The sequence below is a fragment of the Megalops cyprinoides genome, chromosome 21, assembly GCF_013368585.1.
Source record: "Megalops cyprinoides isolate fMegCyp1 chromosome 21, fMegCyp1.pri, whole genome shotgun sequence".
In the NCBI taxonomy this organism is placed as follows: domain Eukaryota; kingdom Metazoa; phylum Chordata; class Actinopteri; order Elopiformes; family Megalopidae; genus Megalops; species Megalops cyprinoides.
Genome location: NC_050603.1, coordinates 4,297,942 through 4,320,245, shown reverse-complemented (window position 1 = coordinate 4,320,245; position 22,304 = coordinate 4,297,942). Strand labels below are relative to the sequence as shown.

The 22,304-nt window shown below is 49.2% G+C and overlaps 1 protein-coding gene and 1 long non-coding RNA gene across 2 annotated transcripts in view; both read left to right on the top strand.

Annotated features, from left to right (window-relative positions):
• The window catches only part of LOC118796346, a 79,146-nt gene extending 77,185 nt beyond the window's left edge, over nt 1-1,961 (top strand). The window contains exon 4 of the long non-coding RNA XR_005005888.1: nt 1,938-1,961. This is a non-coding gene — a long non-coding RNA (uncharacterized LOC118796346). The remainder of the gene's footprint in view (nt 1-1,937) is intronic.
• A 19-nt stretch (nt 1,962-1,980) lies between these two features.
• The window catches only part of LOC118796345 (semaphorin-6D-like), a 37,899-nt gene continuing 17,575 nt past the window's right edge, over nt 1,981-22,304 (top strand). Inside the window, exons 1-14 of the mRNA XM_036555179.1 lie at nt 1,981-2,168; nt 6,505-6,619; nt 7,721-7,778; nt 8,319-8,375; nt 8,592-8,693; nt 11,480-11,570; nt 12,234-12,356; nt 12,766-12,854; nt 13,432-13,649; nt 14,494-14,625; nt 15,155-15,310; nt 16,148-16,321; nt 17,027-17,164; nt 19,683-19,760. Coding sequence (XP_036411072.1) covers nt 2,036-2,168; nt 6,505-6,619; nt 7,721-7,778; nt 8,319-8,375; nt 8,592-8,693; nt 11,480-11,570; nt 12,234-12,356; nt 12,766-12,854; nt 13,432-13,649; nt 14,494-14,625; nt 15,155-15,310; nt 16,148-16,321; nt 17,027-17,164; nt 19,683-19,760 — 1,664 coding nt within the window. The 5' untranslated portion in view covers nt 1,981-2,035. The remainder of the gene's footprint in view (nt 2,169-6,504; nt 6,620-7,720; nt 7,779-8,318; nt 8,376-8,591; nt 8,694-11,479; nt 11,571-12,233; nt 12,357-12,765; nt 12,855-13,431; nt 13,650-14,493; nt 14,626-15,154; nt 15,311-16,147; nt 16,322-17,026; nt 17,165-19,682; nt 19,761-22,304) is intronic.

Here is a 22,304-nt window from a genome sequence, read left to right as displayed (position 1 = left end):
GTTCGCGCCTGACGCCGGTCTGTGATTGGACGGGAGAGCAGCTGTGCATCGGATGCTGGCGTGTGATTGGAGAGGAGAGAATTTCCAAGTTCTTGATTTTTTTTTTTCCCCCCTCAAGCTCTTTGCAGCTCTGTGCCGACAGCTCTCCACAAAAAAAAGGAAATGTTATCTCTCCGGCTCCTCGTGTCTCACGAAAGGTCAACATGCCGGGGATATGATGCGTCTGGAGCCTGGCTTGCACAGGCTCTCGCATAAGCCGCTGCCGGCTGGATGTCTGCAGTGCTGTTAAGCTCTCTTCCTCGGTGGCAGGGACGTGACAGGAAGTCACCGCGCACCCCCCGCCTCCCGTTTTCTGTGTTCCGCCGGCCGCCGCGTCTCTGCGTCCGTCGAGAGGCCGCCGCCTCGGGTCCCGGTCCATCCGTCACCCGGCGGTGTACCACGCCGTGCCACGAGGGAGGGAGGCGGTTGTCATTCACGGCGTTAACCGGAGCAGAGCTAATCCTTTTAATCTATGGCTGCGAGATTACTGCCTGACCTCTCCGCTAACGGCTGCGGAATCCGAATGAGGCTGCATGTTAATTAATACTGATGACGGTTCAGGTCCCTGTTTACTTTGGTTCCGTCTCCTTAACTCCAGAATGTTAATGTGTCTCTCGCCCCCACGCAAAGACCCCGGACACCAGGAGTGGTCTTCCCCAGATTGCAGTACCTTCTTACATCACGGACCCACCAGCTTCAGCCCCAGCAACACAGTTTAACCTTTACTTTAGCTGCTCCTGTGTCATCAGTCTGCCTGCATCCGTTAGCAGAGGAAGAAGCAGATGTTGACATTAGCATTGTGAGACCATCTGGACTCAGTCCCATGCCGCATGACTAATTAATAGTTTCACCGAAATAAACGTTGCCCAGAGTCACAGCTTGACCTTGGACAGGGGCTGTTCCTTTTTCCTTTTTTTGTTTTTTTGAAGACGCTTCTCCCAAAATCAGGACACTGTGCCCTATCTACCTGTGTGGAGAGGAATTAGTGGTGCTTTTCTTCAGAGGGGCAGGACAGCAGTTGTGTGAACTCACCTGTGAAATACCAGTGTATAAGACAGTTATTATTATGTTATTGTACCTGTGAAAGATCACCATCTTTCAAAGCAGTTAACTTGTCAGCTTACCTGAGTCTCTGAGTGAAGGAAGCCAGGCAAAAATAATGGTGTGAGGTCATAAAAGACAAGTATACAGGATAAGGGTACAAGGCAGTGATCACGTGCACTCTACTGTGAAGGATCACTGGAGTAGGTTATGGGATCACAACAGATGGTAGCCGTTTGAAATCACCTGTGAAAGACCACAGTGTGAGTGAAGGAGGCAGGTGAGCCAGTAGTCATGTGAGGTCACCTGTGAAAGCATGGCGGTAAATCATGACAGCGCTCACGTGAAAGGCAGCGGACATCTGCTCCTGTAACTGTGGGTCCTGACGCCCGCCACGTCTTCATTAACACCGAATGCTAATCAGACCTCCGCTTGCTCCCCGGCGTCCCTCTGAAGGTGGCTCCCATGAATAAAACATGCGGTCGACGGCTCTGTCTGCGGCGCGTTTCAGCACCTCAGAGCGGTTCTCTTAGGGTCGCCCGTCAGCTGCTTTAGTCAGACCCAGCCATCCAAATTGCCTTTCCATTATGTTACACAGGCACCCTTTCCTTAATAGTGTGTGCTTTGTTAGATAACATGTGGTAGGACACTAATTCAAAATACGCACCGTTTTGGCTTGGTGCTGTCGGGGCAGTGTTTACCTGTGTTTCTGAAACTGAATTATTCATGAGTTTAATAATACAGGTAGGAAATGGAAGGGGGAGTGAGATGCTGGTCTAGTGAATATTCTCTCTTTCTGTGCTTGGAGTGAATGCCCCCCTCTAAGCTTCTTTCTCCATCTCTCTGATCACACTCAGGTGGCTGTCTGTGATGATACCCTGACCTAGACTTCAGCAGGACATCTTCCATCCCACGCCCCTCCCTGGCCCCTCTCTCCCCCATCCCCACCGTCACCATGACACCCACCTTGGACGCAAGGCTGCTCCTGGTGCTGACCCTCGCCCTCGCCACCTCCCTGCTGTCTGTCTCCGCCACGGCCACACCCTTCCCCAGGGACCTGGAGCCAATCAGCATCGTCAGCAGGCAACGTGAGTACGCCGCGATGCAAGGGTTTGAGAGGAATGGCGCGTGTGTGTGTGTGTGCAGGCGTGCGTGCGTGCGTACATGCGTTTGTGTGTGTGTGGGAGATGGGGATTGGTTCTTTTCATGTGAGATTCCTTCATGTACAGCCAGAGAGTATAGGTGTGCTGAAAACTTGGGCAGCTTACCAGTTTAATCTCCCTCAATGACAGAGCGGACGCCGTGGCTCGAGCCGGGAACCCACGGGGAACCCGTTACAGCAATCCTATCTCATCTCCTACATCCTGCATCGGGCTGCGGGTTCCGGCACCTCGTTAATTAATTAACAGGCCCCTAATTGATCCTTACGTAATGGGGGCCCTACTTTGGGGGAGGATTTATATACAGAATAAAATATAGCATAATGGGGATGGAAATAGCCACGCTGAAAGTGGATGAGAGGCATAATGAGGGCCATTTTTCACCCATTTCAGTGAGTGGCAGGGATGCAGAGCTCTCCGAGGTGTCCCTAATGCACCGTAATGCATGGAGCCTTCAGAGGGAATAATTTCTCCATTTGCATTAATTGGAAGAGCATGGCTTGGGGGGTTTGCTCACCCCCCCCCCCCCCCCCCCCCCCCCCCCAAAAAAAAAAAACGCTCCAGCCAGAGACGCCACTGGGAGGGGAGGCAGGGCAGAGGACCAGGGCCTCACCAGGGCGTGTCAGAGTAGAGGCTCTGAGGCACAGAAGGAGAGAGAGAGATGAGGGAGAGATGGGAGATGGGGAGCAGGAGAGAAAGAGGGAGAAAACGAGCTGGAGGAAGGGGAAGAGAAAGAGTGAGGAAGAGACACCGGGTCAGGAGAGAGTGAGGAGAAGGATGAAGAGAAGGAAGGAGACATGGAGGGAGAGGAAGAGCCAGAGAAAGGGGAAGAGAAAGAAGGAGGAAGAGAAAGGGGAAGAAAGAGAGATGAGCTGTTCAGATTCAGTTGAGAGAAAGAGAGAGGGAGAAGCTGTATAGATACAGTTGAGAGAAAAAGAGAGAGGGAGGCTGTACAGATTCAGTAGAGAGAGATTGCACTGGTGTATTTGAGAGAGGGAGAGAGAGGCTGTACTGATGTAGTTGAGAGAGAGAGAGAGAGAGAGGGAGAGAGAGGCTGTACAAATTCAGTAGCAAGAGAGAGGCTGTACTGATGTAGTAGAGAGAGAGAGAGAGAGAGAGAGAGAGGGAGAGAGAGGCTGTACAGATTCAGTAGAGAGAGAGAGAGGCTGTACTGATGTAGTTGAGAGAGAGGGAGAGAGAGAGAGAGAGAGGCTGTACAGATTCAGTAGCGAGAGAGAGGCTGTACTGATGTAGTAGAGAGGGAGAGAGAGAGAGGGAGAGAGAGGCTGTACAAATTCAGTAGCAAGAGAGAGGCTGTACTGATGTAGTAGAGAGAGAGAGAGAGAGAGGGAGAGAGAGGCTGTACAGATTCAGTAGAGAGAGAGAGAGGCTGTACTGATGTAGTTGAGAGAGAGGGAGAGAGAGAGAGAGAGGCTGTACAGATTCAGTAGCGAGAGAGAGGCTGTACTGATGTAGTAGAGAGGGAGAGAGAGAGAGGGAGAGAGAGGCTGTACAGATTCAGTAGAGAGAGAGAGGCTGTACAGATTCAGTAGAGAGAGAGAGGCTGTACTGATGTAGTTGAGAGAGAGAGGGGGGGGGGGTAGCTGGACAGGTTCAGTAGAGAGAGAGACGCTGTACTGATACAGTTGAGAGAGAGAGAGAAGAGAGGCTGCCCATACTGAGTGCGATGGCACACGGAGAGTATGAGAGCTCCGTCTCTCCATCTCTCTTCATCCTCCGAGCGCATTAATGCAGTTCAGTCCTCCGCTTCTCATCTCCTGACCCAGCAGATCCATTAGCTGGACGTGTGGCTGCTGTTTTGCTCCCCCACCCTGATTAGCTTTCCACACAAGAAGCTCCCCCCCCACCCCCCCTACACAGCAGCCTGGAGATACAGCACCTGCCTCAGCACCGGTCACGAAGCACACAGAGATCGAGCATTAAAAAAAAAGACACAGGAGATGCAAGTACCGAAATAACCGGGCAGGGAATGGGAGTCGGTTCATTTTCGGGGTTCACACTGATTTCAGTTCCATTTCAAAGCATTTCACTCCTTTCTTATTATGGGTCTGGCAGTGGTGCAAACATGGGGATAGTGGAGTAATTATGATGGCACTGTGCAATCACAGCGGTGAGGTGCAATCACAGGGTAATTGTAGTGGCTCTGTGTGCTCGGAGCGGCAGTGGTGCAAACTCATTACATCACCGTGTGTTCTGTTGTCTGGGGGAATAGATGTCTTTATCAAAGAGCTATGTGTTGTGACAATGTATGTTTGTGTTTACGGGGTGTGTATTCAGATAACGCGGAAGGGGAAAGCAGTATTTGAGTGGTTAAGAAGCACATTCCTCATAACAGGCAGTAGAGTGAATTTAAGTCCCTTTATCTGTCCTATCCTGATGTGCAGTTTCCACTCCAAAGCTGACTCTACTTCACTTCCAGTATGGGGATTCACAGTTCTGGTAGAATTCGGTCCAGATTAGGAGCGTTCTCTGGCGCTGGCTTCACCCCACGGACTCTGTGCGTCACACTGTGCCTGACAGGCACTCGTGCGGAATGGCACCGCCGATTGAACGCGAATTTGGAAGCACTTTGGCAGGGGAAATGGGACAGTTTAACCCGGCGAAATGTCCCGTTTGCGAGCTCAAAAACGATGTTGCCATGACGGGCTGATAACGGTGGTTAGGGGCGATTTCGCCGAGATGAGGTGAAAGTGTGGCGGGCTCCTGCCAAGAAATGCAGCACTGTAATTACTGATTGTTTGACTCCAATTTTATTCACTTAACTCCGTCAGAGGCTTGGCTGCTCGTCCTGCACCACACTGAATGCACTGTGGCCCAGAGTCTCTCTGAAGGGCCAAGCTAATGCCTTATCAATTTAATTAGGACATATTCAGTCCGGGACTCCAGTAATCAGGTTTTCCTTTCTTACCCTTTTCTTGCATTTTGCTTCTAAATGAATTCCGTTGACCAAAAAAACGAATCTATAGCCATGCTGGAATGGACCTGACCGCATGGTGATTCATCCTTCAGTTCTGTGTAACGAAATTAAGCAAGTTTCTTTTTTGTTGCAGTGGTTCCGTGGGGCTGTGTGTTCGTCATTCATCGAAATTACGGCGGAAAGGGGGAGGGGAAAAAAGAACGTTGTTTAAGTAACAGGGAAAAATGAAAAGTTGCTTAAATCCAAAGCCGAGGCCAAGCCGCATTGCGGTCCAAGTCCAGGCCCAGTTTCATTTGAGTGGCCTGGTGCGAGAGCGGCCAGACCGGCAGCCTTTATCTAATCTTATTTCCCTGGTCTAATAAAGCAATAACTGAAGCCATCCTCTCCCTCTTAGTATTATTGTCCATAGCAACGCGCATTGCAGGCACGGCACGGCTCAGATTATTAAAGGCCTCTGTGCTTAACCTTTCATAAATGAGTCAGGACTTCCGAGCGAAGAGCGGCCCGGAGTCCGCAAAGAGCGCATGACCAGAATGTGAATTTCTGTCTCGTCGCGAGCCCGTATAGTGACAAGATGACTTCATTAACGAGTCGGACGGCATGTCCGCCAGAGGGAGTACAGGATCGTGGCGGGCAGATTAAAGGCCACTCTCCGGTATGCATTTCGATATTTTTTGGGGGAATTTGTCATACTTGAGGTCAATGTGTGCACAGGTCTGATAGCAGCGCTGATGTCCACTAATGGAGCCAGGGTGAGTTTGAGTCCTGGTTGAGCAGACCGGGGTGTTTTCTTCGTGTGCTGGTAGCTAAATGTGTCTCCCGTCAGGCGTCATGCTATGATTGAAGTCTGAGAAGTTACCCAGGGTGACTGTCCTAGCTCACATTTTCCAAGTTATCCACTTATACAGCTGGATAGATCCTGAAAAAAAATCAGGATAAGTTCTTTGCAAAATAGTACAACAGGAGGGATTTGAACCCACGACTTTCTGGTTACAAGCCCAGCTACCTAGCCAGTTCCCCAGGGCAGATCCGTTAGCGTGCAGTTACTGAGATGGCAAAGTCTCCACTGAGCTAGTAACCGAAAAGTTGCTGGTTTGATACCCCGCTGGGGTGCTGCAGCTGTACGCTTGGGTAAGGTACTTAGCCCACAATTGCTTCTGTAAATATCCAGCTATAAAAATGGATAACATGTAAAAACTGTAATCTGTGTAATTCACTCTGGATAAGAGCGTCTGCTAAATGACAATAATGTAATGTGAAAGCTCAGGCACTCTGTAACAGATCAGCTGGTTCGACGGTGACGGTCTCCCTCTCTCTGTCCCTCAGGCACCCACCTGTACCCCGGCTTCCAGGGCCTCACGTCGGACAACGACACGGCGCGGCTCGGCCTGGACTTCCAGAGGATGCTGCGCATCAACCACATCCTCTACATCGCAGCCAGGTCAGCAAAAACGCGAGAACGCCCTTCACCCAGACCCCCCCTTCACCCGGCCTGAACGGGCCTCCCGGGGTCAGTCGAGGGGGAGAGAGGGACATGCCATCCCTGATTCTTAGAGCTGGATGCCTGTTAGCACCACTGCAATGCTTTATTCTACAATATCAAATCATTCATGTTGGTGTTTCGAAATGGCATAAATCTCTATAGGCTTATGTTTAGTTTAGTTATGTTCAGTTTCTTCTATAAAGTGTAGCCATTCAAGCTGTGACAGTGTGGTAACAGCATCAGAAACAGTACTTATGAGGCATTAATACAGCCCCACGGACTTCCGTTTGCATGAAAAGGAAGGCTATAATACGAAGTCAAAACATATTAAGTATGTGAACTCAAACAGTTAACATTGAAATCCATGCTAGCATACAGCTATGTGTGTGCTTTTTTTGTGGAATGTGTGAATTGGAATTCACTGGGAGAACAATCTTCCCCTGTGGTTATCTCCTGTCCTGATCACTTGTGTTTTAAATCTGTTTTGTAGCACAGGTTCTTTAATCCTCCACCTTTGTTCCTATCTTAATCGCTCGGCCTAGAGCTTGCTCAGTGCATCACCTGGGTTACATGTAGTCGTTCCCCTAACGCCGCCCGCGGCTGTATAGAGCGAGCCTTTGTAATGTTGTGTAGCGTCGCGCGGTAATCAAGCTTCCACGAGGAGCTCTGCAGCTCCTCACCGCAAACCGAGAGCTCTCTCCTTACTAATGAGCCGGTCCGGCATGGATTAGGATGCTGTTCACAGGCCGATCGGTCTCACTCGAGTGAGACGGCTTCGCTTTCCGCGAATTCTGGCGAGGAACGCCTACCGCTGACTAACTGAGGCTGGTGAATCACGGGCTGTTTTTGATTGCTCGGCCCGGGTGCATGCATTAGCATGGAGCGGAGTGGTGAGCTGCTAAACGAAGTCAGAGGGGAAGCGGGCTATAGGAGAGAGCACCAGGGAAGGGTTCAACTTTTGGCCGCTTCAGCTGTAGGGAAGGGAAAACACCAGAGGGGAGGGGGGAAATAGGTCACGTGACTCAAACCTTCCTACCTTTTTTTTTTTTTTTTTTACAGGGACCACGTGTTTGCCATCAATCTCAGTGCCTCTGATGAACAGATTATCCCACAACAGGTACGCTGGCCAACTTCACTGTGAACTCCACACATCTACGAATGTAGAGTCATTGCAACTGTGCAAGGTTACGTGTGTGTGTGTGTGTATATGTATATGTATGTGTATATATATATATAAAATATATATATATAATGTATATAGCGTAGTCTTATTTTGTCCTCCTCTAGAGAATTCCTTATTGTATAAAACAGAAATGCACATATAGTGTGATTCACAATATTATTATTATATACAGTAATAGTGTATGTAGTACAAGTATAATATGTAGGCCTAATAGATTGGTATGACATCAGGACAGCTTGGCTTAAATGTATCTCACTTTATATACAGATTGACATTATTTTTATACTTTCATTGTAGATGGTAAAGAAGTGTTTGCTATTTTCACTGTATGTTACTGTGATATGCTCTTTGAAGCTGTGACAGTCCCTTTGTGAGGAGCGTCACATTAAAATTCAATGAAATCGAATCGATTGATCACGGCCGCAGTGTCCGTTCGCCTGATTGGCAGCCAGTCTTCTCTCTTGCGCCTTGCAGAAGCTGACGTGGAAGACCAAGGACGTGGAGAAGTGCACCGTGCGGGGGAAGAACAGCGTGAGTACTGCTCTCCCGGCTGTCACCAGCGGGGGCCGTGAGTGAGACGTGAAAGCTCAGCAGGAGGCCTGCAGAGGCCTGGACATGACAGGAATCTCCAGACACAAGCCCCCCCCCCCCCCCCCCCCCCCTCCCCCTGCAGTCAGGCAGACATGTGTTATGACAGCAGCCAGTTGTGTGTCACCTTCTGAAACCCCCGGGGTGCTGTTTGTGCAGGACGAGTGCTACAACTACATCAAAGTGCTGGTTCCCCGCAACGACGAGACGCTGTTCGCCTGTGGGACCAACGCCTTCAACCCCACCTGCCGCAACTACAAGGTAGGCCGCCCCCCGCTCCCAAACCCTTCATCTCACCCCTGCATTGAAATCACGGATAAACTGTATTTAAAAAGGATCACTTTGATAGTCCTACTGTAAGAACAGCACCCAGGGAAAGCACTTGGTTGCACTTGCCAAGAAATGAGGCCAAGGTAAGTGCCATCCAATTGCATACTCTCCCTGAGGATCATTTTAAGAAAACTTAATCAATTGTAAGCTGCAGTTCAGTGTACAACTTTGATTTTTAATGTAAACGTAGACCGCACATGTCTCTTCAGAGGACAGCCTAAGGCTAGGTGCAGTTTAACTTCTGATACAGAAATATCGGCACTTCTCTCTTAAACAAAAGTTTCAAAACAGTAATTTCCCATTTTATGTAGCTGTTATTTGCTGGACACTGGTCCATTGTCACTGCAAGGAGTGTTTGTGAAGTGCCTGACCCAGGGGAGAGTGTCATTTTTTTATTGTAGGGCATCTGCAAATGGGCTGAGTCATGGCAGATTACTGTGGCGTTTAATAATCTCTCCAAAGGAATAAGTGGCTGTGTTCCCATTAGAGGTGCGCGGGTTGAGTCTCGATAGCCGACGTGGTAAAACAGAGGCGCGGGCTCAATGGAAACGGGTGGAGTGCGCATTTAACTCGAACGAGACGACCTTCCTCGCCTCACTCTTCGGGAGGAGAAGTGTTTACATGCTGAATGCACGCTCGCTCGCATGCCTTGTCTGCATTAACCTTAACGGAATCACGGCTAATGATATATGAGGTTAAATCAGCTGGTCATGGGCGTTTATTGGATTTGCGAGTAAACCTTCCCCTTTTGTTGAAAGTCACGTTCGCAAGCATGGGTCGGTTGAGGTCGAGGCAGGGGGGAGGTGGTGAGGGGGGAGTGGGTAAACACAGACACCGCCCGTCTGTCTGGTTCTCAAAATCATAATCCTGTCCACGACCCCGGTGGGAGAACTGATGGGCCACACCCGAGTAAAGGGCAAATCGAACAACCTCTGAAACATGCCAGCCTGCCCCGGGCGAGCGAGAGGAGAGAGGGAGAGGGTGTGGGGGGGAGCTGGATGGCACACGGGCAGACAGAGGCTGTCATAGCAACGCATTGGCATGACGACCGGAGGTCTGTTCAGAAATCTGTTTCCTGGCGTTGAAGAATTAAGGGGGATTGATTACTGCAAAAGGTTGCCTGGACAAAAAAATCTGGAAATGACTAGCTTCACCTTTACCGCTGCAGACACTCAAATGTCTCTCGCCTGAGTTTGATTGCCCTTGACAACACATAAAATACGCTTTTTACAAGCGCACGCGCGTTCCTGGGGTCAGTTATTCAGTTATGATCAAGTTTGGTCTCTTAGGTCATCCTGCAGCCAGGTCACACGAGGCCAGAGACATTCGGTTGGTTAACAGATGCCTTTTTCGGGCCTGGGGAAGAGAGGTCTGGAGTCTTTTAAATCCTAAAAGCAGCCAGGAGTCAACCAGGAGTCGACACAATCTGTTCCCCAGAACAGAGACCTCACTGCAGCACCACCGTAAATTTTTCAGGGCCTGTGGAGAGAGCTGGATAATTCATAATACAGGGCCGCATTCTTTCTCTCTTCCGCTTTGGCGAGAGCCGACCCAACGACCACCTGGAGAAACGGGAGGAACGTCAGACGGCATATTTCATATTGCGTTATTTATACGTGACGTTCTTTGAAAGGACATACAGTCTTGGGGGAAGAGATTCGGGGGGGGTGGCTGTGTTTACTTCATGGGATGCAGTAGCACAGTGCATTGTGGGTAATATAAGATGATTTGGGGCCGGGGGGGCGGGGGTGGATCAGGAATCGGGGGATGAGAGCAGTAAGCTGGATGCTGTTTATGTTTCACTACTCAGCTTTGGGCCAGAAACAGTCGAGGGGTCAGAACGCCAGTCTGTTACAGATAGAGTCCCGCTGGGCTGGTGACACGGCTCTGTAATTAATGTGCAGGCGAACAACTGAACAGCTGTTGCCCTGTCCGGATGGTCAACTGTTGGCAGCTCCTAAACGCCCCCCCCCCCTTTCCTCCCAGCCACCTCTCCTGCCCAACAGCATCCTCTCTACGGTCGCCACAGAGATTTATGGCTTACCGCCTTGCTAACAATCCTGTCGGAACAGCCGCTGGAAGGACTATGGTGGTCGTGGGACGTATCTGGTTTCTCACAACGCAGGAGTATAATAACTCAGCCTCTCACTCGGCTTTTTCTCTGCGGTGGGGTGGACATAGGGCAACCAGCAGCAGTTGTGGGGGACCTGGACTTGCGAGGGTTTGAATCCCAAATGGGGCACTGCTGTTGGACCCTCTAACAAAGGCCCTTATTCTGTAGTATGAAGGTCCTTATCACTTATATTATAGACTTGAAACTAAGAGTTCCTCTGTATAAAGAGGTAATGCATAAAATAGCCATGAAATTGGCACTGGATAAAGCCACTGCTACTAAATAATGCAAAGACAGAATAAAAAGAACAGAAAGGCACAAATTTAATTAAAACAAAGTGGTAGAAGAGTAATATTTTATGGGTCCATTGAGTAATATTACTCAGCAAACTGTGGCCAGTGTGGGTTGTAGTTCATTCTTCCCCGTCTCTTTAAGTTAAAGCTTTTAACGGGCTTTGCGGATGACAGTATGATCCACGCAGTGAGGAGCCCCATTAAAAAAGGCAGCTCATTCTGCCAGCTCTAATTCCCTGCTGTGGCACTGTGAGAGTGGGCGGGTATGAGATTCTGACCCCAGCGGCGTCCGCTCTCCGGCCCTCTTTCAGATGTCCTCCCTGGAACAGGACGGGGAGGAGGTGCTGGGCCAGGCCCGCTGTCCCTTTGAGTCCCGCCAGTCCAACGTGGGCCTCTTCGCAGGTGAGCTTTTTATTGGGGGGGAAAGGGGGTCAGTGATTATCATGTGCTGCTCAGCCCTTAGCCTGTCATGTGTGCTAGGTACACTGTTATTATCATCATCATTATCATCACACTCTTAAGCAGAGTGATTCTAAAGGCCTTTAGGGCCAGATACATACAGTGCAGGTGAACGTTTGGGGTTGTGTGGGATTTTGGGGGGGGAGGTCAGTGATTAACATCAGAGCTTAGGGGCTGAGCACTATGTTATTATTATTATTATTATTATTATTACTAGTAGTAGTAGTAATAATGTTATATAATAACAACAACGACATTATTAATCAGAGCAGTTTAAAAGGTCTCTATGGCTGCAGTGTGGATATACATAGTCCATATCGTCACAGCTGGGAGAGTAAAGGTATAGGTGCAGAATATCCACTAACGCATGTTAAACCATTAAGATATGATACAGCGCTAAGGTAAGCATGCGGCCGTGATACAGACATAGACGTTATGCTTAGAATTATTCAGCAGAGGACCTTGTTTTGTGTCAGTTTCACTTAAGTGGCTCGGGTGGTAAAAGGTGGCAGATACACAAGGGAGACTCTTGCCATCAGCAAAAGAGGTCTCGAAGGTTGATTGCAGGTTTCAGAGGTTCAAAATGGCTCTTTTTTTATCCAACAGGGGGCAATTTCTACTCAGCCACCATGACGGACTTCTTAGCGAGCGACGCGGTGATCTACCGCAGTTTGGGGGAGGGCAGTCCCGTCCTGCGCACCGTCAAGTACGACTCCAAGTGGCTGCGAGGTGAGTCACATGACCTGGAGCCGTCCAATGAAAGAGCACAGTGGAGGGTTGAAGTATGTGGGCGGGGTTATCATGGTTTGGCACTTGCTCATTGAGCTTGAATGGATACGCTTCTGTTCTTCTGTTGTGGAAATGGCTCAGGAGAAGAGTGTCTGCTAAATAAATCTAATGTAATGTAATGATGTGCTTTCTGAGACTCAGTGATTTAGACCAATCACAGCATTTTGCTGTGGAGAGCAAAGCATTTTGATTGGTTCAGATCAGTCAAAATTTAGCCCCACAAGCTCCATCCCATATGGGGTTAAGGCCACTTAATTTCTATGTAATATTACTGCTTTTTTATGAATAAATAAGATCACAAAACTGTAGGCATGTGTCCAAATACGTCTTTGCATGGCCTTTGTTCCAGAGCCCCACTTTCTCCATGCGATAGAGTATGGGAACTATGTGTACTTCTTCCTGAGTGAGATCGCTGTGGAGTACACCACCCTCGGGAAGGTAAGAGAATGGCAAGCACAGGACGAAGTGGTCGGGCTGTTGGGGCCTCGTATACACAGCTGACAGGATGCTGAAATGTTGAGTGCCTTGAGACACTAAGAAACCCCATGGCTGGATCATTTAACTAGCGGCACTGTGGTGTAATGGTAATGAGTGCAGCTCACAGGTGAAAGGTTGCGGTTCACTTCCCCGCTGGGGTACTGACTTTGTACCCTTGGGCAAGGTACTTAACCCAAAATTGCCTCAGTAAATATCCAGCTGTATGAATGGGCCATATGTAACACTGTAACCTATGTAAGTCTCTCTGAATAAGAGCATCTGCTAAATGACAATAATGTAATGTAATTTAAAGGTCATCCAGCTGAAAACTGTCTTTGTTTGCTTTCAAATGCTGCCAGAATCTATTTCTACTTGAAACATAACATTCTACGCTCCAGTTGGGCGATCCAGGTTAAGTGACAATAGCAAACTAAACTTGGTAATGTTTTCAGTAAGTAGTTCAACTGTGGGTTGCCTTTTTAAAATGTATAGCGTAACCATAGTGACCACATGCCTGTTACCCCCCCCCCCCCCCCAGGTGGTCTTCTCCCGGGTGGCCCGGGTCTGTAAGAACGACAACGGCGGCTCACCCCGGGTTCTGGAGCGCTACTGGACCTCCTTCCTGAAGGCCCGGCTCAACTGCTCAGTACCGGGCGACTCCTTCTTCTACTTCGACGTGCTGCAGTCGCTGACCAACGTCCTTCAGATCAACGGCCGGCCCGCCGTGGTGGGCGTGTTCACCACCCAGGCCAACAGGTCAGCTGACCCGCCCAGGGGCATGCTGGGAAAGACGGCAAGACGGCGTCAGCCGTACTGAATGCAGACAGCAAGAGCTTAGCTCTTGAATATATGCAGTACCAGTCAAAAGGTTGGACATACTTGATTAAGCTAATGGGAAACATTCATTCAAAGACATTTTGATCTAAAGACTTAATCTATGCTTAAATGCTTGACATTTCCTATACAAATAGAAATAGTGAAGTTGGTGTCTAAGCATGAATTTCTTTCCAAATAAATCTTTAATTTAAACAATATATATATTTTTGGCACATTTTGAGCAATCTAAAGTACAAGTTTTGATTTGTTTTTTGGTCACTGCAAAGGTCCATTTGTGTTATTTTATTCTTTCGATGACTTTACTATTATTCTAAAATGTGGAAAATAGGAAAAAATAGGTAAGAAAAATGTGTGTCCAAACTTTTGACTGGTACTGTAGTTGTGAACACTTACTCACTATGTGAAGTGGCAGCGTGACAGTGGCTTGGGAACTGATTGAATTCTGGGTGCTGTGATCGAGCAAGGCACTTAGGCTGGTTTGCCCCAGGAAATATCCAGCTGCACAAATGGATAACATTCCCGATGCGAGCCGGTAAAGCTGCTCGGGCGATGGATATCTGTTATACAGTAAATAAAACATTAAGGCGCCGTTAAAAAGATGAACAGTCGCGCACCATCTGATCACGTACAGACAAAGCTGTGCGCTTTCACAGAGACGCTGTGTAAAAGTAGAGTGGAGGCCCCTGTTATTACCCACATGCCTCTGGGAAAGGCCTGAAGGCCCGCTCCCTGAACTCCGTCTGTCTGTCCGCCTGTCCCTCAGCATCACCGGCTCGGCAGTCTGCGCCTTTTACATGGACGACATCGAGAGGGTCTTCAACGGGAAGTTCAAGGAGCAGAAGAGCAGCGAGTCGGCGTGGACGCCTGTGCCCGAGGACCAGGTGCCCAAGCCCAGGTGAGTCAGATCCCCTGAAGCCCAGCTCATTCTTCCGCACTATACACCAGTACACCAGGAGCACAACATCACCTCCTGCTCATTCTGTGCTCTGCCACTGTCTTCAGTATTACATTACAGCTTAATCAGATGGGTTATGTGAGAGCCTAAGTGCACATTGTGTGTACCTTCCCAGACAAAGACCCCATGATAAGCCTTGACCAGTAAGGCTGGATCAGTAAGAGTGAGGGACTCTGTGATCCCGTAGCAGCAGTGGTCATTCATTGTAAGCTAGAGTACTGTAACCGCACACCGGCAGATGTGACAGACGCCTGTAATACTTTGTGAGTTATAGAATCCCAGGCGTTTCCTGTGACCAGTATCCAATCAAAAGATAGTATTTCCAGGGGCCTGGTGTGGGAGCTGTTCTTAATATTAGGAAACTGCCGTGTGTTGTTGGCTGTGAAATATGGAACAGAGTAGTGTTTGGGATTTGAGAGGTAAGTACTGATCTTCCCCTCCTGCTGACACTCTCATCCCCCCTCCACAGACCAGGCTCCTGTGCCGGCGATGGCCCCGCCTCCTCCTACAAGTCCTCCACCAACTTCCCAGACGAAACCCTGACCTTCATCAAGTCATACCCGCTGATGGACGAGGCGGTGCCCTCCATCAACGACCGGCCCTGCTTCACACGCACCACCAGCAGGTATGCCAGGCCCGCCAGCCGATGCCTGATGTCGCTCTCCCCCTCCCCCCCTTGTGGAGCGATTAGCTGTGCTCCGTTGCCAGGCCTGTGAGCCGATAGCTGATATCACTCCCCTCCCATGGCAGGATTAGGTATGCTCTGCCACCAGGCCTGTGACCTGATACTTGATGCCACGCTCCTCTCGCATAAGGGGATTGCAGGTGCTCCATTGCCAGGCATACAAGCCAATAGCCGATGTCTCTCTCCACTTCCTTAAAGAGATTAACCATGCTCTGCTAGCAGCCCTACAAGCCGATAGCCGATGTGTCCCCCCCCCCCCATTATAGGGATTAGCTGCGCTCCGCTGCCAGGCCTACAAGCCAATAGCTGATGTCAGTCTCCCCCTCCCATTAAGAGATTAGCCATGCTCCATTGATTAGCCTTGTCAGGAGACGTTCCCACCACTGTGTTGATAATTTAGGGCAAACTCGTTCACAGCGCTCGCTCTCGGTGGCAGCCAGGCCCCGTACACCCACACCAGCTGGTATACCCGCTGCGGCCCGCCGCACGCAGCCGAGAGACTCTGACAACTGACAAGACAGATGATGATGATGAGGGAGCATCTGACACGCTGTTTCACATCACTTAGCAACTGCGTTTCAATTCTGCAGTAAAGCCTGACACCCCAGTGTGGATGCACACTAGTACAGCCGTAAGATGATTTTGTAAATTAGCGGAATGTTTTATCAGTTGAGAAAGAGTCCTTAGTGCAACTGTTGACGCTTTTAATACCAAGAGTTTTGCATCTGTGAACGTTATATCTGTGGGTGAGGCCTAAGTATAGTTCTGTGACCTTAGGTATAAGCTGACCCAAATAGCTGTGGACACCTCTGCCGGGCCACACAAGAACCACACAATGCTGTTCCTGGGCTCAGAGGATGGCAGGGTACTGAAGGTTCTGGCCAGCACCCATCCCAACGCGACCTTTGAACCCCAGCTCCTGGAGGACATTGATGTCTACAACCCTTCCAAGTGAGTCCCTGTCTGCAATAGACCCTGGTTTTCTGCCAGACAGTGAAAGGGTTAAATCATTCCTCTCTCCTTATTGCATGTGTCCACGCTTCTCTTATTTGGGAACTGTGAGTCTGGTGTCACACAGTTTTAAACTCCTCAAGCTTTATTGAATATGCTCCTGAATTTAAGCAGTTGGATTCAAGCTAGGAATTATGGGGTGAAGAGCTAAGGTTCATTTTGTTAGTTAGATTTGTTCTGGTTGATCATTTTGTATTTTTGGAAGACACTCTTAATTTTTCACTAAAAATTTAATTTGAATTTACAGTCATATGTTCTCATTCCAAGACCCTGAGTACTGCACCAGACTGGTGCCTCATTATACCCCGTTTCACCAGTAGAGCTGGAACCAGGCTGACTGAATTAGTTCATGCTGAATCATGTTAGCTCATTGTGCTAGTATGTATGCTTGTTTTAGAGTCAAAGTTTAGGCAGATATCTCAATCTGGGCATGATGCAGCTCTGGTCACAGCCAGCACACACCAGCCTGGTTCCAGCTCTACAGCAGAAAAGCTCTTTTTGTGGTAAAGTGCTATACAGTGAAATTACCCATGCACCCTGCGTTTACCCATGAACCCTGTAACCACACCACACCAGTGTCAGCCTACCTATGCTGTGTGAGTTTACGTGGGGTTTGTGTCTCATTGTAACCAAACTCCACTCCAGGTGCAGTGTCCACGGTGAGCAGAAGAGGATTCTGGGATTGGAACTAGACAAGGAGCACCACGCCCTGTTCGTGGCCTTCTCCAGTTGTGTCATTCGTGTCCCCCTCAGCCGCTGTGCAGACTACGGCACCTGCAAGAGGTGAGAAGCACCTGTGGGCCACACCCATCGCCACATCCTGCTATACCTGTCCACAGCTTTTGTGTATGATCATGCTCGCACATTAACTGGACCTCATACATGTGGTCCTTTGTCCTTTTTTAATTTACAATGTAAAAGCAAAGCTTATTGGTCAACACTAAATAGAAGCCAGAGCCTCTGAGTACCATGCTCTTCGGAAAAAAGTTCACATTTGGCTCCCTGACTATATAATAAAAAAAACAGCCTTTCCTATGTCTGCCCCTAGCTGTAAAGACCCATGTCATAATTCCACACTCTGCGGGATGTCTGAAATGAGTCTTAAATGACGCGGATTTCACATTTGGACAGTGTGAAAGGCGAGGCGAGTCGGTCAGCGCTCGACGGAGGCTGGATTCTCTCGCTGCGGTGTTAGGCTCATGAGCAGAGCACCACTTTCGGCAGCCTGATTGCATATTTCCCCATTGTGTCGAGATTTACGGCGCACAGGGGGCAAGTATGAAATTTGAGATTTGGTGTATTCAAGGAGCCTGCAGCTGGAAGTTTTAATAGGGATCAATTCGATGCGTGACGGGAGTTAGGTCTGCTGTGTATATCATCAGCGAATAATCCGTCCAGAATCAAAGCTCTCCCGTTGTTCACCGCCGGTATGAAGTGGGGGTCGGGTTCCAAAAACGCTTAAAGGTAGTTTTTCAAAAGGGGATGACAGCGCTACCCCCACACGAGGTACCATCAGCTGTTAACCCTGACACCAACACAGACACCGAGACGGAGCTGATTGGCAGTGTTACCCCCTAATTACAGCCATCATATTGGACGATTGCCAGCCCAGAGGCGGGTGGGGGGAGGGGGAGGAACCCCAGGTCCCGTTTCATGTTACAGGGCTGGAAATCCCATTAGCAGACACTTCAGAGGATGGAGCGAGTGCTCTCTGTACCTGGGGGTGTTGGGGGGGTGTAATAATCTCCCCGGGCCTGCTGAGCCATGGGCGTTTCGGTAATGTCTTCATTTCCAGCGGAATACACCCCCCCCCCCCCAGCCCCCCCCCGGGCCCCTCACTTGTAATGGAGCGAGAATTCCGCTCCTGGGGGATCAGTCACTCTTTCCCGCACCCCTGCAGCCGGAGACGGCAAGAGCTCAAATCCGTCGTGACGGTTTCGGCTTTTTTAGGTACGTCTGGGGTGCCTGCCGCGTCTCCTCAGAGGTCAGAGGCGGTCACCCTCTGTGTTTTTCCGTGACAGTTCTCCATGCTGTCGTTAAGAGTGTGGAAGGGAAATTGTTGGTTAAAGAAAACTTTATTAGATGTGCTGCGTGAGTCGCTGTGGTCAAAAGTGTCTGCTAAATGACAAGAGTACACTGTAAAGAGCAGGGCTCGTAACTGAAAGGTTCCTGGTTCAAGTCCCCAGTGGGGCACTGCTGCTGTACCCTTGGGAAAGGTATTTAATCCACAGTTGGCTTAGTAACTATCCAGCTGTATAAATGGATAGCATGTAGCTATAACCTATGTAAGTCACTCTGCATCTGCTAAATGCCAATAATCTAATGTAACGTACTGTGAGAAGCCCATGCGCACAGAGGCACAGAGAGGTGATGGAAGAGGGCGTGTCCTGTCTTTGTGCCTCACCTGCAATGTCTTTTGTGAAAGTTGCACAGGTGCCAAATTTCAGTGAGGCTGAGACACAGATTCAGACCCAGTGTGTTGTGTAAACAGATGTGACCCTGGAGAGGACATGCAGCAAACCCACCCACCCCCCCCCCCCCCCCACCCCACATCCATCCCCCGGCCCCCCCACAGAAAACAGAGGCAGACTCCTCAGTGCCTTGTATTACAGGATACAGCAGGGTAGTGGAGAAATCTGGCGCTGAAAGTGAGGTAAATCGATCAATACAGATCAAAGTGACAGTGTTTGGAGAGAGGTGTCTGATACAGTGAGGGAGTTAAGATGGCTGTCTTTCTGTGTCCCGCTGGGGTATCCCACAGTGCAGTACTTTTGCTTCTGTACACATCACTTCCTGATGGGAGGTGGGGAATGGGAGGGGGTTGCTTGATGGTTAGGCGAAAGACTACATGGGCTGGCTGGCCGGTGAAAGATAAGTAAGAGCTCGTCACCCCTCTCCCGAGACACCCCTCCCAGTCGTACCCCACTCCCCCTACCCATAATCCCTCAGCCCATCTCTCCCTCTCGGCTGTCAGCTATACAGCACCGCTGGCTCCCGGACTCCTCGGCGCTGACAGGAAAACGCCTGGCTCGGTCTCCGCCAGCCCGTCCAGGCCCGCAGCGCCTCTCCCATTTGGGTTCACAGCCCGGGAGGCGAGGCTCATCAGAGCTCTGCTCGTAAAAAAAAAAAAAAAACGGTGAAATACGGGCTGGGCTGACGCTCGCCATGCGCCTGCTGGAGGCGGCCCGCAGCGCTAGCGCTAATGCTATCGTTAATGCTAACACACCGCTGCAGGGCTCTGTCATGCTGCTGGTGGGATTCACACTCTATCCCCCCCCCCCCCCCCCCCCCCTCTCTGCAGGAGCTGCCTGTCCTCCCGCGACCCCTACTGCATCTGGCTGAAGACAGGAAGCTGTGCCACCGCCGCACCCGGGTTCAAGTAAGTCTCACTCATTTGGAAAAGAAAAAAAAAGAGGGCGGGGATTCTCGAGACCTGACCGGCCAATCGAGAGGAGAGGACATCTGAGTCGATTTGGATTTATGTGTAGAGTTCTTCTAATTTGCTGATTGAAATCAATGTGTCTACGAGGAAAGGAAAGGACAGGACAATTGATTGGAGGTGCAGTGATGTCAGAATTGACGGCCGTTTGTGCTCTGATTGGGTACGTGTTGTGGTACGACTAGGTTCTTCTTTATAGGTTCCTAGCTTCAAATCAGAGCCATCTTGACCTGTCTAAGACAAGAGAGTTGATGAGAAATTCTCATTACAAGATTTAATAAAAATGAATAAGGTTCAGTTTCTCAAGTGTCATTATCTCATTATCAGCCAAAGTTTATGCGGATTGAATTTTTCTTATTTTTGAGGACAAAAAAAAATCTTAAATGAACAAACATGAAAATTAAAACACTGAAGGAGTTTAAATTTAATGCAATGTTTGCATTTATACATGCTTAATTCATAATATATCATAAAGTCTTAAAATGTCTGCTAAAACTGTTGCATGTGTCCAAGGATGCCCTCCTGTCAGCCACCAAACAGCACCCAATCAGGGGAGAGTGGGTGTCTCCGGTAAGCTCTGTCATAGACGTATAATAGGGCGAAAAGGTTTGTGTCATTCTGTTTATTTATAAGACACGGTTTGTGAACCCAGACGGCATTCGGTCGGGTTGTAATACACGCTCTCCCAGAATTCATTCTTCAGTTCTCCCGGAGAAAATAAAATAGAGCCATAGATCAAAGCCATCCAGATGTAATTTATTTACCCATTCTTATGAACTGGAAAGAAGCCATTTGACACTTAGAACTATTGATCCCGGCTTCCCTCAAAGCAAAGAGTGTGACAGCTAAAGGCCAGTCAATGGATTTCTCCCCGAGCTCCCTCCCCGCTGCCGGGAGCAATCGAAGACCGCGCCTCGGCCGTGTGGATTTCAATCACGGGCGGAACGGCCCACTCTTCCTGTCAGAGCGAGGGTCCTATTTCACCCCTCACTCCCACACCGCCTCACAGCTTTACTGCTGCTGTTTGTACGGCCTTGCCCGCTGAATCACTCCGAATGCCAGGTTACCTCGGTCGGTAAACCCAGGGTGGTTGCAATTTACGAGGATGCAGAGGAGGCTTGGCCCGGTGTCAGTCCGCACCTGTTGACAGGTTTTCCGAAAACAACATGCCGTTGGCATGGTTACCCGTCTCTTTTGGTTACCATGGCTTTGGGACAGTTGGTGGGCAATCAAGAAAGCCCTTTTCTTTGAGTGGTGTCTCAACATGTTTGTGCAGATGAACTGCAGGACTTAAAGGCAAATAAATCTTGTCACTTACTGCATGGACAGATGGGAGTTGTGACAGTTGTGGCAGGACTGCAAGGCTTGCTTCGTCTTTTATGGTCTTAATTGGCAGCATGGGATAATATCAATCCTCGAAGAATATTACAGGATATTTTACTTTCAAAATATACTCCCTCAGGAATTCTAATTTAAGCATGTAATCCCACACCACCCCAGCAGAACAGAGCACTGGTATAGGGGCTCTGTGTCCCCTAATGCTACAGACCAGACTAATGCACAGTGTTCAGGAAGAGTGTCTTTACTGACTGAGCCACTCAGGACCCCCCTAACATTACTTTTTCTTCACTGATGTGCCCGGTTTATTGCCTGAACAAAAGAAACGCTGCCTTCCTTCAAAATTGAGATTCAAAGTTCAGCATCAGGCCCACTGGGAAATTATCAGTTTTTATTGTTCAATTTTGACTGATTTTTTTTTTCTTTTTTTTTTTTGGATTTCTTGGCAGCAAAGTCCTAAATCAGGTCATGATAATCCAAACAATTTGTTGCCTTCACAACCGAGGGAATTGCCGGATCTGATGTGGTTTTGGCTCGTGGTATTTGACCGCAAATGTGTGTTAATGAGTTTCGGCGCAGGGGCGACGGCCCTCGCTGTCACCGGTACACTCAGACCTGAGCTCCGCACAAACGGGGGACCCTGACGCCGAGCCCGCGCTCGTGTGCCGAACAATTCCAAACTGGCACTCAAACACCTGCTGCCACCGCTCCCCTTCACGTTTAATCATACCATTCCATCTGAAAGTCCACAATGCAATTTCTTTCCTCGTTCTTTCTCCCCAGGTTCAATCCGTTTTTTTCCCTTGTGCACGCACTCCATGCAGTTTGCCAAGAGCTAGCTGTCATTGAGTGGAGCAGAGCTAATTTTTAAAACCCATCATATTCTATTGCTGGCCCTCTCATTGCGCCTGTACAATCTCTGAACACCCGGCAGCTGGGCTCCAGTATACCCTATCTGCTGGGGCTGTTTCCCCCCACTGAAATGGCAGTATATGAATGATATGAGCTGCAGCTCTGTGGGTTTTTTCCACTTAATTTACGCACAGATGATGGAAGTTAAACAGGGCATATCTCTGTTCACACAGGAAGCTGGGATAGACATTGTTGTCACCGGTGCTCATTCCTCGTCGCCTGTTTACTCATTGT